The sequence below is a fragment of the Corvus hawaiiensis genome, chromosome 14 (genome assembly GCF_020740725.1).
Source record: "Corvus hawaiiensis isolate bCorHaw1 chromosome 14, bCorHaw1.pri.cur, whole genome shotgun sequence".
Classification (NCBI taxonomy): Eukaryota; Metazoa; Chordata; class Aves; order Passeriformes; family Corvidae; genus Corvus; species Corvus hawaiiensis.
In genome coordinates, this window is record NC_063226.1 from 12,645,800 (window position 1) to 12,665,060 (window position 19,261).

A 19,261-nucleotide genomic window follows, 5' to 3' on the forward strand; every position below is an offset into this window, starting at 1 on the left:
CAAAGCAAAACCAAGAAGAGGAATCCAAAGTTTCCAGGGTTTACTCACACAAATCAGTCGCTTAGGGATCGGGGATCGTTCTGCTCACAAATCTCCACCATTTGTTGCAGTGGGGATCCTGCAACACGCATATATCAAACCAGGAGTCCCGTGGAAAGGAAATATATATGGACAGACAGATTCTTGATAGCTGTTTCAGAGATGTTTATTTCTCCAGCCGCATGGCCGGAGCTCTGCCCAGGAACTGTTCCAGTCACAGGACCAAGGGTCCTTCTGCCCGCGCAGGGAACACAAACCAACCAATGGGAACGAGGCTGAGCAGGGGCAGGAAACCCCGTGTCTGTGCCCTCAGGGCCCCTCTCCCAGGGCTACACGGCGGGGGAGGGACCCCAACAGAAAAGATACTATTTAAGTGTGCTCTATTACTACAGTTTTGTTTTAAAATCAAAGAAAACCTTGAGACAAGCCTTGTTTACAGTGCATACAGTAGTAATCTTCTGGCTTCAGAGCAAATACCTTCATCTTTCTCATTTTCTTATTTTAAAAAAAAATGCGCTAATGCAGTGATTGTGTTTGTCTACAGTTACCCTCAAAAGTTTTCTATTCTTCATTCTGTCGTTTACTTAATGGTGTGTATCTCAGTTGCCTGGCTTGTTCCATCACAATGTCTTTTGCCGTGGGATTCACTGGAGACAAGGTCAGCAGATGGCCTTTTGGCTGTGGAACAATCTGTTCTTCAAAGTCAAATGAGTTAGAACCCCAAAAGTTGAAATAAAAGCCCCTCTCACATTTTAGAGAATGTGTTCTTTCATTGATACATTGCTGTATATTTGAAGGATTCATATTTTGAAAAGTATGATCATTAAATAAAGATTAGGTAGATTTTTAAGTACTGTGCTTGAAATTTCCATTGTCTTGCTCTGTAGTCATGAGTGATTGAAAATAGATTAAAGTTCTCGGAGCATTTTTATTTTAGTTTTACTCATGCTTACTTGTTTATATTTGAAATAACACCACTGCCTCCAGCAGCTGTCCTGAGAGCAGACTTTCCCTATATTTACCTGTACTAATTGGTACACTGAACATAACTTCAGTAGTACACAGTGGTGACAGAAGTAACTGTAGAATGCTAGGGTGTGTTTTCAAATGTGTTTGCAATTATAGCTAATTTATTAAATAATTGCATGTAAAGTTTCATTAAATACCTAAGCCCAGATCACTCTAGCTGGAGTAGATTGACTTACCATGGCCTCATGGAAGCAGATCTATGTCACTATGGTTCTTAAAATGATATTTAGCAGTTCTTTTTGGCAGTACAGTGTATAAAAAATATTTACAGATTTGCTATGAATTTGTGTGTTTTCAGTTGCCAAAGGGGCATATTCTTCCTCAGCTTGCATTACTTGTGATAGCTTTCAAGTAGAATACTTTTTACCATAATTCCAGGTTTTTTACAGCATGAACTTTCAATTTCCTGAATAGGAAAATAATTTTTTCTCTTGTTTTTTCTTTCTTTTCCTCTATAGTCTGAGATGTTTTTCTTAACCTATAAGATTTGTAACCAAGAAAAAGCTTCATTTGAGTGTCTCTTGTCATTGGTTTTTCAGATCCTAGCAAGCCACTTTTTATCTGTCTGCTTCCTTCTGCTAGCTTTTCCTTTCTCTCGGTCTCTGCAATGAAGCTGTTCTAATACCACCACTTTAATTGATGATGTTTTATTCTTAAATTCTTTCTCCAAAAATTTAATCTCCTCTTATGAGATGGGATATGCTCAATCTCTATATAAGTGGATGAGTTAGCGGAATAAATATCCTATGTGTTCATGGGAGAATAGACACCCCCACGCCCATGCTGTCAGCAGAGAGAGATGGATTCTGTTGATAATTTGCGTGGTGCAGTGGCTGACAAGATACAGCAGCAAGGATAAAACACTAGTGACTGCACTTGGTAAAATTTAGTGGTCTCTTCAGCTGTGAATGGGTCTGCTTAATTGTTCCCCTGCTGAAACGATGCATCAGAGCAGCACAAGCTGAGCAGTTGTGATGGCTGAGCTTGCTCCTGCTGCTCACAAACCAGACAGACTGTAAATGCAAACAGTAGGTGCTCCCCTTACCTCTAATTAAAGCACGGATGTGAGTTTGACTATTCAGCTGCAGTGTCAAGTTACTCACGAAAGCCAACTTGGGACGTGATAAGCAGGTATTTTTGCTAGATACCTTAGCCTATCTGGCTTCCTCAGCAGAAAGGACATCTTGAGGGTGAAGAAATGTACAGTGATGAATCTGTCTTTTTTTTCTTTTTCTTTTTTTAATTATGGAAAACGGTTTCTACAGTTCACTTTAGCGTAAAGAGGAAAATTTCCTGTGAATCCTAAGGAAAGGTGTCCTTCCCTAAGCAGAATTGTCTCGTTCTTCTGTGGAGCTGCAATATGACTGCTTCTGTCCTGCTTGTCTTTTAAAGATACCAGATCAATTGTGGTAATAAAGATTACCTGTGATGGTTATCTGGGTTCTTGAGAAAAGAATGGCAGAGGAAGAAATAAGAAAGGGTGATAATGTCATTTGAGGGTTGCTTGTGTAGCGCTTGTAGCTAAAACACCTTATTTAATATTCTTCATTGTTCTGTGCTCTTGTCCATAGGGGCATTAACACCTTGTTGGAGAACTTGGGTGCTGAAACTGGACACCCTAATGTCCAAACTTGCCTTTCAACAGTCTGCTCAGCTGTATAAAATGCTGTGTGGATATTCTAATTCAGGCCCCAGCTTTTGTTCTTTATGAGCAGCAATATCCATTGCAAGAGGCAATCTGTAATCTCTGTTAGATGTCAGTTGGGTGAGTTGTGTTGTCTTTCAGGAGAATGAGAATGTGTAGGCTTGCTTAGCTTAAATAACTGGTTATTTTTCAGATCTGGTTAATCACAAGCCCAAGTGCTTCGCCTGAGCCATCCTTCCAGACTCATCCATTCAGGTAGCTTTTTCTAATCTTGGGCAGCAATTACGTTTTTAAACACAAAAACTCTCATTATGCTGTTTTAGAGGAGGAACCCTTCCCCTTGTGTTTGACAGTTCTTATTTTTAAGAACTCTTGGGTATTATTTGTATTTTTCTTTTGATTGAAACTTGGTTTTATTCTTTTTCACTGTAACTGCGCCATGGACTAAATGTACATCTTCTGCTTGTGCGGACAATATCTGCTTATATCAAGGACACAAATTTTAAAATTATGTGTACAGCAACGTATTTGTGTAATACTACTGTGATCAGTACTGTTTCTTAATAAGCAGCACCATATTATTGCTCCATTCCTGAGGAGAGTCTCACAAAGATGTGTTAAGTTTTCCAGAGTGAGATTAATTTCTCATTTGCTCCCCCCTGGTCTCCCAAAACTGATATTCAGAAATAAATCTTTTAGGAGAAGAATTTAATTATCCTGCATTTCCCACATTGTTGGCTCAAATTAGCTGACTGTGCTTTGGATTCTCTCCCTCATTTGGGAAGTTTGAGTGGACTCTGTAGATTCAACAGTTTTAGAAAGAGACTTCAGAATGTGGCTTGTCAGAAGGCTACAGCTCTGTAGAGCATGATTAGTTTCACTTATTGGCTTGACCCAGCACATTTATTCTGCTTAGGTGAAGTCATGAAAATACTAGATACTGAATTTATTTACATTTGTTTGAACCATCCTTTTGGTAAAAGAAAATATTTTTATTGTGGCATTTCCATGGTTTTCTTTATTTGCAGCAATACTCTCCATCTTATGTTTTTCTTCACGTTAATTGTGTGATAGCAGGATATGTTTTATTCAAGAACGGGTTTGGGTGCTGGGAGAGAGGAAGAATATGACGAAGTAAGTGGAGGGAAGCTGCAATTTGGAAAAGGATCTGGAGCCAAGAGTTAAATTGCACTTCTTTGTAAGATGTGAAATGGCTTGAAAATACTCACTTCTAGGGAGCAACCTTTGTGTGTTTGCTGGTGCTGTTTAGAAAGACTTTCAATTGCTGTATCATAGGTAGATTTTATGGAAGGGGAAGTTCTTTTTCTAAAGAACAGAAATTAAATCATACTTGCTTGTTTTGGAACTAATGTTTAGCCATATATTCATGGCTACTGAATTTTCTTGTTACTGTCAATCTCTCTGTTCCTATTGTCCCTCTACAAAGTAAGAGGAAAGAGTCAGTGTAGTTTTTTTTTTTATTCCTCTGGAGTGAAAGGGAGGCTCCTATCAGCTGGCTACCAGTGAATCCTTGTATAACCCAGTAATTTTGATGGAATGATATATTACTATCAAACATAGATTAAAACAATAAAATCCCAGAGGTTCTGTACTTAAAGAGACAGGGTTAATTTATGAATTCTATATACTATGTGTAAAATTATTTCCTGCTGTCCGTACTCATAGCACCAACATGACAGTCAACCAGAGGGGAAAAAACATTTCTTCTTTTCTTTTTTCTCTCATTTTTTTAAGTGGCAGCAATTGCTGACTTGTTATAGGATTACATTCCTGTGTTTGTTAGTCCCATCACTTTGTCTTCTTTTTATTTATACAATAACAAGAAAAGAGACAGAACTGTATGTAAAAGTATACTGCTAGATCCATAAAAAATCTTGAGCAGTCCATGATTTTTCAGTCCATGGGGTTCATAATTTGGTTTGTTTGATATGGTTTCTGTAGGTCTCAGGACTTTTTGAAATACTGGAATATACTGGCAGTGCTTAATTAAAACTAGTGATTGCCTGTGTTTGCATTTCTGGCATGTTTTTGCAGACTTTTCTTGGCTTAATGGAAAACTATAAAGGTCACTAGCTTGCTATATGTCCATACAGTAACTTCAGGGTTCAGAACCATGCTCCTAACCAGAAAGGGCGTTACAAGTGTATTATTCTAATGAGAAAGATTAAAATCAGAATATTTTTAAGTGTGTCACATTTATTTACAGCAGATTCAACAGTGAGTTTAGCCCCAGAGGCAAAGAATAGTATAATAGAGGGACTTGAATGCCTGCTTTTCTTTTATAGGTGGTATCTGTAGAACAGGAGGTAAGAAATATTATCTGGGCTTCTTTGGGAAGCTTGGAATAGCTGATGAATTCATCAATCCCTTTTATGCAGCTCTTCTGGAGGATTTAAATCTTCATGTCTTCAACTTATTAAATTATTATGAGAAAGTCATTCTATTGTTATCAAATTCATTTTTCTTATGCAAGTTTCTGTGCTATTTTTGTTATAGAAAGGTATTGTCTCACTGATAACATTGCCAGTGGGAAGGAGGGCTTGGACTGGCTCGTGCAAATGGAAAATACATGGAGAAAATCACAGTACAAAGAAGTTGTCTCTGCCTGTAGATGACATTTCTTAGAAAATGAGGTCTCTTAAACCTCCTAGTATAGTCTGGAGAGACACTTCACTTAGTCCATTAATCTATCTGAAAAGCTTTACTGCCTGAGTTCAACAAATAAATCTATTCAAGGCCTACAAAATTTTCAAGTAGTCCAAAAATAGTCTGTTGATGGGACGTTTTAAAAAGCTTGACTCTGTCAGAGAGTTGGTTTGAGAATCAGACTAGGAAAATTCAGTAGCAGTAGCCCAACATCAGCTCCTACAGTTTACCAGTTTAATCAAATACAAGGGCACATTAACATAGCCCTTTCTGTTGTCTGCTGCTTGGGCAGTATAGAATTACCTGAGATGCATTTGTGTGTGATGCAGAGAAAGAGAGGTTTTCTGGTTTGGAACCTAACTTTGTGATGAGCTGCTTTTTGCTGAATGATGTGAAGGCTTCTCTTGACTATTACACAGGTTCTAACAAGAGAAAAATATTTTAAATTTACTCTGAAATTGGCAGTGCAATTTTCAAGTTAAAATTCAGAATCATTAATCTGTAAAACCTGGAAGATATTGTGAGTTACTTTATAGGAAATTAGTAAAGCAAAAATTTAATAAGTTTTTATTTGGTAGGACATGGGTACATTTAAATTAAAGTACGACATTATTTAAAATCTCTACCTGTAGTCACATATCAGTTCCTATTCTGTTGTACATAGCAAGCTGACTTTTTAAAAGCTTTTTTGAAAGGCAGCTGAAAAATTAATCGAGTTCATTGAGTTCATGAAATGGTTCCTCCCATCATTGTGTCTGTGCCTGCTATGAATAAGGGCTGCCCTGCCTCCTGAGCCTGGTCGTGTCATCCATGGGCAGTGACTCTCTCCAGTTTCATCTCTCACTAAGATTCTTCCTATCCTTAAAACACTTTTGTTCTGTGGTTGACCTCCCAGAACAGGTGGTGCTGCAAACAAGGGATAAGCAGCAGTGGGGACAGGCCTTCAGGGTGATGATGGTCTTCTGAAAAGAGCTCATCTTGCAGCTCACTGCAGAGCTTGAGGGAATTTCCCACAGCCCTGTGGGAAATTGCCTTAAGGCAGAGAAATGTATTGCTGTCTGTCATCCAAAGTGCTGCAGTTTAGCTGTTTAGTAGATTAAATATCAGAACTATTGTCCTAAAGATACACACTGCACTTTTGAGACTGTTTTTCCCAACTCTGTACTGATTTGGGTGTTGCAGGTTTGTGTTTCAGACAGTGGTGAGACTCATCTACTTGTTCCTTGGCTGAGAAAATATCCCTTAAATGGGATAATTCTTAGTGGTATGTCAAAGACTGATTGAGAGTTAAAGTGTCTTACTGAGGGAAGGATCCACAGTGCATTGCTCTTTAGCAATTCATACCTACTTTTTGCCATAAAGATTAGTGGTTTCTTTCCCAAAACCAGAAAAGGCTTGGATAGTGTTGCAGCAACATTGTTGTTTTGGATTTCCCCCTGCTTCATTTTTCCTCTCCCTTCTAAGTTTACTCAGTAGTTTTGCAGGATGCTTGAAATTTATTGGTGTATATAAGCAAGTTGTTAGCAGATTTAGTGATTCTTGTAAAAAGCCAGAGAGAAGAATTTTCTTAATACTTCTAATAAAGTGTCAGAATATTTTCAGAACAAACCTAGTATTTGCTAACCATGTTTCCAATAGGGAGGAGCTGTAATGGCAATAATGTAATCCAGATTTTTTTTTTAAATATCTGTGGTTCTACATCCATTTATATTCATGCTGATAAGACCACAAATATGGTAAGATCATAGGAGGATTCTCTGGCCTGGATGATGTTTGTCAATAAAAGAGTTTCTAACTCATAGGAATGGAAGTTACAGGAGTCTTCTCATTTTCTTTTAACTCTCCTAGTAAAAGAGAGAGAGAGAGAGAGAGCAGGGAAAAGAAGGGCTGTACTTTGAAGTCATGGATTTGCAGGTGTTTTACTGCTAGGAGAGATTTTAGTAAGTGTCAGTAGAGAAGACACCAAGGAAGTGTGGAAGTGTAATGGTGTAAATCAGACTAAATCATCTGACAACCCCTAATACAGCTAGACTGTAATGCCTCATGGAAGGAGAACCTCCCACCAGAGTGAGCACCATGGTAATTTGACCCTCAGCTCTGATTCAGTGTCTTGAGCACATGCTTCAATCTTCGTCCATCAGAACACCAAAGCATGTTCTTAAAGTTGTGCACACAGCTTTGGGATGTAGGACATTAAGTAAAACCTTCTATGCATGTAGAGCGAGGTTAACTAAGCTGTGGTTCTTCAGGTGTGTGTGTTCTAGAGAAAGGCAAGTGCTGCCCCACACTGCCACTGTCTCATGACACGCCAGGGTTCTGATGAGGGCTTCTAGGATCTCTTGATCCTAGAACCAAAGGGCTGCTGGTCTGGCTTTGGTATGAGGCATTTAGCTCTTCTCTGTCAAGTGAGGATGTGGGAAGAGTCCCACTTCTCTATCAGCATCACTCATATCCCTGCAGACCACAGTCTCATGCTGTTGCTGATGATTAATGAGATTGTTCTCTGTTTATGAATGGAGCACAAAAAATGCATGTGCACCATGTTAACATTTCACTATGCAAGTGGCTGGGAGCAGACTTTGAACCAGTATATAAAGCTATGACAATGTGTCCAAACCCTCTGAGATTAACAAATAATTTCAAACTAGGTCTGTCACTCTTGGCCTCCCGTTCCCCCTCTGAAAGGGCAGCAATCAGTTAAGAATTAACATGTAGCAATGTCACTTTTCTTTCACAATCAGGCTTTTGCTGTACCATTTCCATCAATTTTGGCTTCCACATTATTCAGCTGTTCACCAGTCGAGTCTTTTGTTATGTGCCAATCAACCCAGCTTGATAAATAGTGATTATGCATAATTTATAAAGAATAATATTCTTTTTGTTCCCTGTAAATAAGGCACTGGCTTAGCTGAGGGTGCTGGTCTGTGAATTACTGTCAGATGTGATCGTGAAAGTCCAGGAGGCTGGTAGCAGGAAGAACTCTTAGGACTAAGGCAGATAGAGGAACAAGAATGAGAACAAAAATAGATGGGAGGATGCCTTTGTAAGGGCATTTGGGATGTTGATGTGGCATTTTTGTAGTTTGCACTTTCAGTGTGAATAGGTCTCTCAGTTCTAGTCCAGGTTTCACTGAATTCCATGTGAACTTCTCCAGTGATACTGATGGGTGCTTTATTGGACCTCTAAGGAGCATCTTCAAATAATTTCCCTGGCTGCTGAAGCCAGTTTTCACAGCCATCCTGTTTCTGCTTCTGCATTAACTGATCTGAAGCCTCTCAAGACTAATAAGCTGAAAGCAGTGGAACACAAGGGTGAGAATTGCATAGCCCCATGAACTTTGAGTAGAACAGGGGAGGAGATACGGAAATGTGAAATCCAGTCCACTAGTCCAAGGTGTACTTGCAGGGACAGTGCTTGCTGGAGTACCATTGCAGGGCCTCCAGGAAAGTGTGAGGGACTGTTGCTTTGGATAAACTGGCTGTCTGTCAGCACCATGCTCTGCAAACATAGAGCCAGCTGGAAACCCTCCAGAGCTGGAGGCTGCTTGCACAGCTGCTGTTTTGGCATCTGCATCCCCTTTCTCCTTGAACAACCTAATTGTGACCTTCACCTCCTGGTGAATTTTACCCAGCTCAGTTCTTCAGGTGTGTCGGCCACTTGGCCTCTTCTATCTCATCCTCTGTAATATATCCCCACAGGCCTATAAATGGCAGCACCTCAGCAGACTCAGCTCATCTTTCATCACACCGCCAGAGCCTTGTTTTGATTTATTGCCTCTCACCACAGTGGCCCAGAATGAAGTCAACTTCTGAAATCACTTAGGGAAGGATCTGCTGAACAAGCATACATTTAATAATATGCCTCTGCCTTTTTACTTCCTCCACACTGAGATGTTCCAGTGATACAAGAAATCCCTTCAGAGTACTGGGGTGCTGGAGGTCGTGGCTGCTGATTTGCAGCTCTGAGGCACAGCATTGCCTTTAACTGCTGCTCTTTGATTCAACCCTGTGTTCTGCCTAACATCCTCAACTGCAAAATGCTGCCCTTTTCTGATAGGTGTGATTTATTTTTTTCTTCATACCACAAAGCTCTTGCTTGCCCTTAGCCTGTTGTTTAAAGTATTGTTAAGATAGGTCGTCTCTGAGGAAGGTAACAATAGTGAAGTGGGTACTCCGTGGTCTACCACATCTTGTCAAGTTTGTATTAAAAATGCTTGTTTGAGCGTGTCTTTTTTCCAAGGCAATGGAATTAATGGCTTGTGGAACTCTTATTACTTTGAATATACTTACAGAAACATTCATGTTACTGTGTTTATTAGATTATGCATATTATTATACTATATTGCCTGCTTTTAAATAAATGGCTGCTAAATTTTCTAGTGTGTTATAACTGGACAATTTTTGAAAGAACAGGGGTTTTTATATTTTCCTCCGACCAACATTTTTCGAAAAATTGCTTCAGAAAATAAGAGATACAGTTACAATCCAAAGTGATCACAGCGAGCAGGCATGACAGGAGATTAAATTAAGAGCATTTCAAATGGTGCAACAGATGGAAACAAGTTATTTCACTTGAGTGAGTGTTACATATTTGTGTTGCATGCACACTGTCTGTGTTTCTGCAGAGATTAGTCATGAAATAGGAGTTGGAGTCTTGGATGTGAAGAATGCAAGTGATTGTTGTTTGCTGTGAATATATTTAGACTCTACTGCAGAAAGCATTGCCAGGTCCTCTGGCTCCCCCACACAGGTGTTAGCTCATCTCCTGTGGTTCACGGAGAAAGGAGTGTGTGGTTATGTGTATAGGATAGGCTAAAGCTTTCTCGAAGGGCAGAGCTCAATGAACTGCTTTACATCCACTCATTAAGTCTGTAACACTCTCTGAACCTGAGGGAGGCTGGTGCCATAAATCTTAAGCATCCAGGATGGTGGAGCTGCAATCAGGAACAGAGTGTTGGCATTGTGCATACTGCTGCTGTTGGCAAGGCATTGATCATGCTGGAGTAGCTGAGCAGAAACATCTCTTCACCAGGGTATAAAAGGCAGATACCAGTGCCTTTCCATTTCTCTCCAGCAGTGAGTTTAACTGTCTGCCAAGAGAAGCCTGTTGCTGTTTCTCCTGCAAGCATCTACTTTGGTGTCAAGACCTCCATAGGCAGGAAGCAGAAGAGTTCACAAATAACACAAATCCACAGCATTTAAATTTGACTTCTACCACAGTGTTACAGTCTTCTTTCTAAAAGCTCTTTGTTTAAAACTGTGTGGTATGTATTTAATGTATTTCCTTTGGAAGAAATGCTTCTTGTGAGCAGCTTGTAGGGATGGTAGGAATCAGGATGAAAAGTGTTCTGTTAACAGTAGAAGATGGTGAATTGCCAGGATGGGTTTAAGAATAGAAAACTTGGCTATAGTCTGTGGTGCCTGGTCTCAGAGCTTGAAATCCATCTTGTAAAGACACAAGCAAGGTAGTGTAGTATTCTGATCAGCACGTATCTAAGTTTAGTCCTTAAGTACCTAACATGTTTTTCAAATCATCTTCCAAAAAAAGCAGTTGATTTTTATGGCACATATATATCTTCTCTCACCTTTAATCCATTTTAAGCTTAAACCTCTATTTTATTTCTTTCAAACTCCAATGGTTTATACTTCAAAATAAGTCATGATTATCTGACTCATAGCCTTCCAAAAGGAATCTTCTAACAGTACTCAGAATCAATGGTATATTTAAAAAAATCAGTGTGTAACAGGGTTCCCAAGTAAACAAAATCCTTAATTTGGTCCTGAGAAGAGGCTGACACTTCCTGGAAGCCATCTGGATTGACTCCTGGGTTTTCTCCACCATCAGAAATGTGTCATAAATACAGAGATTCTGAGTGGCAGTGATTTTTCTTTTTTTTTATGAAAACCATGCATTATAATTTTTTTGTGGGACACAAGACTCATTTTGTGCTTGCGTTTTAACAAGATTCTACAGAAAAAAAAAGTTGTTTTTTTTTAGTGTTGTGGCCAGTAACCTGAAAACAGTAGGTGAGTAGAAAACAGCAGCACAAGTAGCATTGCCTGTTCCAAGCTGCTCAGGCTACCTGCAGTACCTTCTCAGACTAGAACAGTTTTCAGAAAGTTAAGCACAGCTTTCTCAGTAAAGTCAAGGTTGTGTTCAGCCTGCTTGGAGTTTGATACTCAAGAATGCCCTTTTTATTGGCATTTTGAATATATAGCTAGTTTTTTAAATACCAACGCTTTCATTTGCATATACATCAGATTGTCAGTTTGGGCCAGAGAGGTTTTGATCCTGGTTTGCTTTTATCTGACTGAAGCTGTGCTAATGGACAAATACCCTCATCATGGCATGTGAGACTTGGTGCTGCTGGTGTTTCCACTAGCAGCGTTACAGCCTAAGCAGCCTATTTGTGTCATTGCAAGCCGGCATTTTTCATATGCTCATAAATTCACACAAATGTTTCAGTGTGAAGAGAAGATCCCACAAACAACAAATTCATGTACATTGTTAGGGTTTTATTTGACTGCAGTCATATATATAAAAGCCAAGATGTGTAAAGTTTAATGAGTCAAGTATGTCATAAGTAATTGGGCACACTGAAGGAAACCAAGGCTGTAGTGATGGGTTTGTACAGCACCCAGCACCAAGGAACTATAATGGGGATCAGGGTTCCAAAGTCATCCTGAAAAGCAGATAAGAAATAAAGCCTTCTTTAACAGTGTGTGATGGAGTTGTGAAGTGGTGACCAAAGTAATCTTGAACAGGATCTTGACCAGAGAGTGTTCAGCAATGCTTGGATCTGAACATGTGTTTTGAATTACTTTCCAGTAAATGGTTTGTAAAATATGAATGGATTAATCCTTATGCCTTTCATTTGCAATTTATTAATATCCCCCTCCTGCTGCCTGAACATGCTGTTTTTATTTTATTTGCTCTCCTAAAAAGAAATGCAAACTGAAGGAACTGTGTATATTTGAAGAAGACATTAGATAGAACAAAGCAATCTGAGTAGTTCTTTATAAAAAGAACTAGATAAAACATTGCAATTCTATTATTGAGTTCATGCCATAAATGAAATAACAAGAGTAAATGATGGTTTTGTTTTGTGCTCTGCTGTGAGGTTTTGGGTTGGTGGGGTTTTTTTGTTTTCAGGGGATATTTTTTTGCTTGTGAGGGCTTACCTTTTTCTAAGTAGGATGAGTAGCCAATATCTCAGAATTTCAATTTGTAGCTTCCTTGTTTCCTTCCTGCCCCCAGGAATGTTCCCTGTTAACTATTCCAGGAATAGCTGTTTTCAGAAATGCATCTTTTCTCACCTGAATTTTAAACAATATTTTCTTCATGACAGAATTCAGTGTCTTAATTAAAATGTAAAAGATGGTTTTATTTGCTATAGGCAAACGTGGTTCACATCATTTTAAATTTTTAGGATGATGGGCTTGTCTTTAAAGGAAGCTCTCAAGTCTGATTGCCTGGAGCCCCCTGAAAGTAGCTCGTTCTGCATTCAGGGGCACTGCTGTGCTGATCTACTCAGGGCTCAAGGTAGAGAGAGTTGTTGCTTTTCATTCTGTGTATTAAAATGAAAGCAAAAGAAAGCAGTGGAGGCATTGTCCGTCTCTCTAAGAGTAAGTGTGTTCTTACTGTAAGAGGTAATGTTAATGGTAACCCTTGCTTTATTACAACAAGGAGGTCAGGATGGAGCCCTAGAAAATGGCAACTGCTCTGAAATAGGCTGCATATTATTCCATTATAAAGTAGTCCCATTAGTCTGTTGGCTTAAGCTGGCAGTGAGAGTTGTCTGGAATCCAAGACAATTGGCAGAAGAAAGTGGAGGGAATAAAATTATTTCACAGCTGAGGGAAACACAGAGCACAAAACTGAGGAACGGGTATGAGCAACACGCGATAATGTCAGCTGAGATGGAGCTCCTACCGTGCCTTCACTCCCAAAGAGCTGTGGGAGTATCGCTGAAACAGGCTGACAGTGCCCCTGTGACACAGGGTGATTTTGTCAGACCTACTTTATAAGAAATTGATATGGACAAAGGGGAAATTACTTGCTCATAAAAAGAGTAATGAAGAAGGAATAGTGTCTGAGGTATTGTAACCTCCAACCCCTGACTCCGAAACTACCGGGCTTTTGCATCCAGGGCAGAAGTGCACTGGATGCCACACCTGGGAGGATCCTGCTGACTTTTACAATTCAGTTGTTAATGATACCATCCAGAGGAAATGGTGTATTATGATCTACTATTAACATATCTCTTTTGTTAGCTATATACATATTTTCTTTAAACAAACAAAATCCAAACCTACTTGTAAATATTCCTAGTAACGCTTCAGTTGTTTATAGTAAGAACTGGAAGTAAAAAAAAAAGTGTCAGAGAAGTTATGTCTTTAGCTTCCAGGCAATAGACAGGAGAAATGTCAGGTCCTACACAACCTTGTTGTGTCAGGAATACTCACGGTCACTAAAACACAGAAAAACTAAAAGTAAAGGTAAAAGTAAAGCAAAAGTAAATTTTAAAAAGACATAAAATGTCTAATAACTTGTGTGAAGTGGGGTGTCTTTTGAGATTCTTGCCTGCAGCCTTCCTGGGATCTGAGAGCAAAAAAAGACTTATCTGGTTAATATTAGCAAGTTTCAGTGGTGGGCCTGATTTGACTGGAGGGAGGATGGAAATGCAAGTAAAACAGAAGTCTGGGTTCATTGGGTTACACTGATGCTTAGGATGGCTCAGCTGCTATTCAGGATGGAAACTAAGATTTTTATTTATTTGGCTTCAGTTGCATTTTGGTTGGTTGGTTTTGGGGTCTGTTGTTTTTTTCCCCCCTTCTTTTTTGTGATTGTTTTGTTTTTTAGGTTGTGTTGTTGTTGTTTGGTTTTAGGTTTTTTTTAAGTAAATTCTGCTTACCACTGTTATCACTCTGGCTCTGAGCATTTTCCTTCCTTGGTAGGAAATACCAGTCTGCCATGACCTGAAAGTTTCTTATCTTCTCTTGGCATGCTTGAGAATTCACGGGCTTCTGTCATACCATCACTTCCTCTCCTGGACATGATGGCATGTGGCAGCTCACTCTGAGAACAAGTCCAGTGTTAAATCTCCATTAATAAATACTCACCTTGCACCTAATGCCAAAATAATGGCCTATCATTATCTCCCACTGGATAACTGCTGCTCAGGACCTCTCTCCCTTGTTTGTGGACATTGAAACTTTTTCAGAACAGGTTATAAAGCAACTTGGTTATGTGCTGTCCTTGGAAACAGATGTGCATCCACATAACTAAGAGCAGTTTCAAAGCTCAGAAAAAAAATTGCTTTTTTTCTTGAGGAATGAGATTGCACTAGGACTTGTCCAAATAATTTCTTTAACAGCCAAAGTAAGTGTTTGACCATCTGCATTTTTCAAATAGGGAAAAAACCCTATAAATCAACTGTGATTAATTAAGGAAAAATACCAAAATTCATACTCAAGCCCGAAGATTGTTCTGATTGTCAGTAGAAAGTAGTTTGTAAAAAGAGCTTAAGGTTAAAGCTTAGTTAGCCTTTTAAAAATTTTTCTTGGGGTTCAGTGATGTTAGAATAATAGTGTAATTAAAATGAATGTAATTACACATTTGTTTTTTGGAAAACAAGTAACAATATCACTGTAGGTTCATGGATATTCCATAGATTTGTCTGATCACAGAGATTAGGTCACAAACTGTGTGAAAGACCTAATGCTACAAAATTTTAACAAAACTATGAGTTCAAAAATGCAAATGAACATTGAGGACCAAGATAATTGGCCTTTTAGCTTTTCCTTATAAAAACAAAGGTTTGTTTGCCTTTTAATGGGCTGGTAAAACTAAATTGGCATCCTACCGTGCATGCAGAATAGATAGTCAGGAATAATAAGCTACTAATAGAAGACAGATAGTCTGTCAAAGGATTAATCTTTAAAATCTGCAGTGAATACAAACTTGAACCAGGGGAAATAAAAGTGGGCAGTTGCATTTGTTAGAAGATATTTTTGGTGATCCTTCAGGAGGAAAAATAATTGCAAATACGTGGGGACCAAATCAGAAGCTCTCACCTCCATGTGAGCAGCAGCTCCGTGTTGCCTCTAAGGTGTTACTTGGAGAAGGTCCTGCTTAGTCAGGTTGTTCACAGACTGTGTTTTTCTCAGATTACTCACCACTTGCGGATGGGCTCTTTGCATAAACGAGCACAATCTGCTGGGAAAATATACTTTAATTCAGTTGAGTCACAGTTCAGAAGTATTCCTGAGTCTTACACCTGTTAAGAAATAACAGGTGAATCCAGGACTGTTTGAAGTATTCTCAGTTTTTAGGATCAGGAGTTCTTTGTGAATGTGTTTGTTTACGTTGCAAGAAGGGATGATTCCTGGAATACTTGCTTTTCTCTGCAGTACGGAATCTGCATAAAAACTGGTAAACTAGGCCACTAATAAATATGTAAAAGAAGCTTGATCTGTGAGGTACAGGCTCAATGTATGTGAGAATGCTCAGTTCCATTAATCCCACTTCACTGATTATTCCCATGGAATTACAGGGTTTACACACCATTTAAATGATTTGGAGACTGCCAGACTTTCTAATGTAATTTTTGTTTTTCCCTTTTTTCCACCTGTAAATTAATGCTTTTTATTTGTTACTTCAGCAAATAATTTTTTATGGTAGCTTTTATGCTTTATATCCTGCTGGTATATAGTTTAACAAAATGCCTTTTTAAACAGTGTGTTTAATTCCTCAGTCATGCCTCTGGGAATAAACTCTTACTGTACTATAACTTCTTTTATATATTTTCTTTCCTGTGGTTGAGAACCTCAGCAAACTTTCCTTTCAGAAATTATCACCTTTTAATTCCTTTCTGTGTCTCACCAGCTGTTATTTGCTGCTCGTATTCACAGTTAGTCATGTCGTGTTACAGTGGCTTAAATACTTAAAGAAATTCCTTAACAACATTTCTAGTTTTTGTATCTAGAGCTCCAGGAAGAAAATCGAATTTTCACACCTGACTGCTGATTTTAGATGTTCTCCATGATGCTGTGTCAATGAGCTGATATTGTGGAGAATCCTTTTTAAAATTACTTTAACAGTTTTTAGTGATCCTGAATGGTAGCATTTATGATGGGAAATGTGACGGTACTTTCAGAAGTAACAATGCTGTACATTTCTGTGTAGAAGTCACGTCTTCCTTACTGGTAATTACTTCCCCTTGCTTTTTGCAAAGTTAAATATACAATGTGTTTGCAAAAGTGCTTAATGGGTGTCTCGGTTTAGAGACAAATTTTAGGAGAAAACGCCCTGGAATGAGCTTTTCCTCTAAAGAGAAGGGCTTTGATAATCCCATTTGCCAATAAGAGAAATGAATACCAGTGGGTGAAAGTGAAAAAAACCTGAACTGATTATTAACGAAAGAAAGGGTGCCCACAAGGCACAGAAAAGGATTGAATAAATGCTAGGTATTGAAATTTCAAAACCTTAACTCCCACCACCCACTAGGCCGCGTAGCCAGGAGGCAAAGATGGCAGCTGCCCCCTTTGTCTCAGGGCAGGGGAGGAACAGGAGCTCACGCTCGGGCAGAATAGATGGGAACCTTTCTGGAGTTGGTCTCCTCCTCACAGCAGGCGAAGCTGGTGGGTTTTTGTGTCCTTTCTTTTGCTGCCTCCGTCTTTCCTGAGGCCCAGACTGTCTGGCACAGCCCCCTCCCTCCAAGAGCGAGGGGAAAAAAAGAACAAACTGAAACAGTTAAAGGAAAAAAAAGAAACAAAGAAACTGCTGGAGTCCAGGGAAAAGGTGGGGAAATAAAAAAAGAAGCTTCTTGCCTAAGCAAGCAAAACCGAATCCAACAAAAGGAGCAACATAATGTCCCGGTCCATGCTGCGCTGAGCACACCCAGCAAAGAGAGTTTGAACAGAGCCCGTGCCCAGGGTTCCCAGGCTCCAGCCTCGTCCCTGGCTCATCTTAGAGCTACAGCAGCCATTTCTGGGCATAAAGCAGATGATTAGGGAATAGAGTAGCACCATAAAATCACCCCAAGACAATGGGGCTTGTTGTAAATTGTTGTTAAATCCAGTTCTTGACAAGTAAAATTGTTAATGTTGAATGAACATTTTTCTGGGAAACTTTTTTCAGTACAAATGGGACTTGCTCATCGCCGTCCAGCAATGGTATGATTAGAAGTGCTGCTGTGCTGTATTGTATTCCAGTTGTACAGTCTTTTTATAATCCAGAGCCCCAGCACCTCACAGATCCGGCTCCCTTGCTATCTCTGATGCAGACTGCCTCCATGGAAAGAAGCCAGGGTCACAAGAATTTTGCACTTTTCCTACAGAGCTGAACAACAAAGAAATTCTTTTTCCTGCAATGTCCATGTAGCTGGCCATGTTTACAAATTGAAATACTTTCATTTTTGTCCAAAATGGTCATTGTTCAATCTCTGTAAGGGATGGGAAATAATGAAGTGTTTTCCCAGATAAATACATGTGAAAAAAGACCATCTTTGTCTGAATTTTGATTTTTTTCTGGTACAAGATGAGTTCCTCAGGACAGCAGAATGGTTAAGGACTAAAAGCCTTCAGCTTATGGGATATCAGCTTTAATCCCATGAAGCAACAATATGGGTTCCTCATTTGTGTTGTCATATAGTAAGTCACAGACTTTCCAAATTGCTTCTGGAAGATTTTAACACTCAGTTAAGAAGCCACCATAACTTCTCACTGAAAAAGACCACACAGAGATTTCAGAGTTGTGGACTATAAAGGAATAAATCATCCTGATTTTTATGAATCAGATCTGAATCAAGTTTGGATACCAGGAAAAGCTGTACGTTAACATTCTGACTTTTAGGCAGACCTGACATCTGTCATGTAGCTCCTCACAGAGCTCTCAAGGTGCTACTCAAGGAAGGAAAGGTATTTTACAGACAGGCAATGTCATGTTCATTTTTAAAGAATAAAGAGAGATTAGTGGATTGTAACAACACAGGACAAAACACAACCAAAAATAAATGTGTTCAGGCCAGTTTAAGTTCTACAAAGTTGGTACAATTTATTGCTGCATTGAAATTAGTATATATTATCTCATTAATTCACTCCATCTGCTGCATCATACAGGATAATTTCAGGAATGGTTAGAAGGCTTACCTCAAATATACTTTGAAAGTTTGATTGCATTCATTATATTTCAGATTCTAACACCCTTGTCTGTCTTTCTTAGTCTGTTCACAGTTTTCCAGAGGAGTTTATGCCATCTTTGGATTCTATGACCAGATGTCAATGAATACCCTGACATCGTTCTGTGGAGCCCTTCACACGTCCTTCATCACACCAAGCTTCCCAACAGATGCAGATGTGCAGTTCGTCATCCAGATGCGGCCAGCATTAAAAGGAGCCATCTTGAGTCTCTTGACTTACTATAAGTGGGAAAAGTTTGTGTACCTCTATGACACAGAACGGGGTAAGTACCCTCATTTTAACTGATTTTTCTGTTTCATAGCTTGCTCTAAGTACTACCATCATCAGTAGGTGCAGCCCAGTTTTCTTCTGGATTTAGGTAGAACATTCTGATGGTCCTAGAAAACAAGTTTGTTCTGAAGAAACTAAAATGAATGGATAAATGAAAAGGAGGCATCTTCATATTACTGATCATTTTTAAAGAGATTGTCTGAGTATAGTGTTAACAGTGTAAATATTCAATTTGGCATGCCTGCTTTCCACAGAACTGCAGACTCCACACTTGCCAGGGTGTTTGAGTCCTTCCAAAATAAATAAATAGAGTCGACACTATGAAATAGGCTGATAAGCAGGACCTTCCACTGTGCATGACATTGCAAATCCCACGCCATTTAACATAAATGACATTTCTCCTGTCACT

The 19,261-nt window shown here is 39.2% G+C and overlaps 1 protein-coding gene across 6 annotated transcripts in view; it reads left to right on the forward strand.

Moving 5' to 3' along the window:
- Nucleotides 1–19,261, forward strand: part of GRIA3 (glutamate ionotropic receptor AMPA type subunit 3) — a 149,528-nt gene that overhangs the window by 17,294 nt on the left and 112,973 nt on the right. For all 6 annotated transcript variants that reach the window (XR_007206709.1, XM_048318370.1, XM_048318371.1 and 3 more), the window contains exon 3: nucleotides 18,605–18,844. Coding sequence is in view for 5 of the 6 variants with exons in the window: in XM_048318370.1 (XP_048174327.1) it covers nucleotides 18,605–18,844 (240 nt within the window). In the remaining variant the exon portion in view is untranslated. The remainder of the gene's footprint in view (nucleotides 1–18,604; nucleotides 18,845–19,261) is intronic.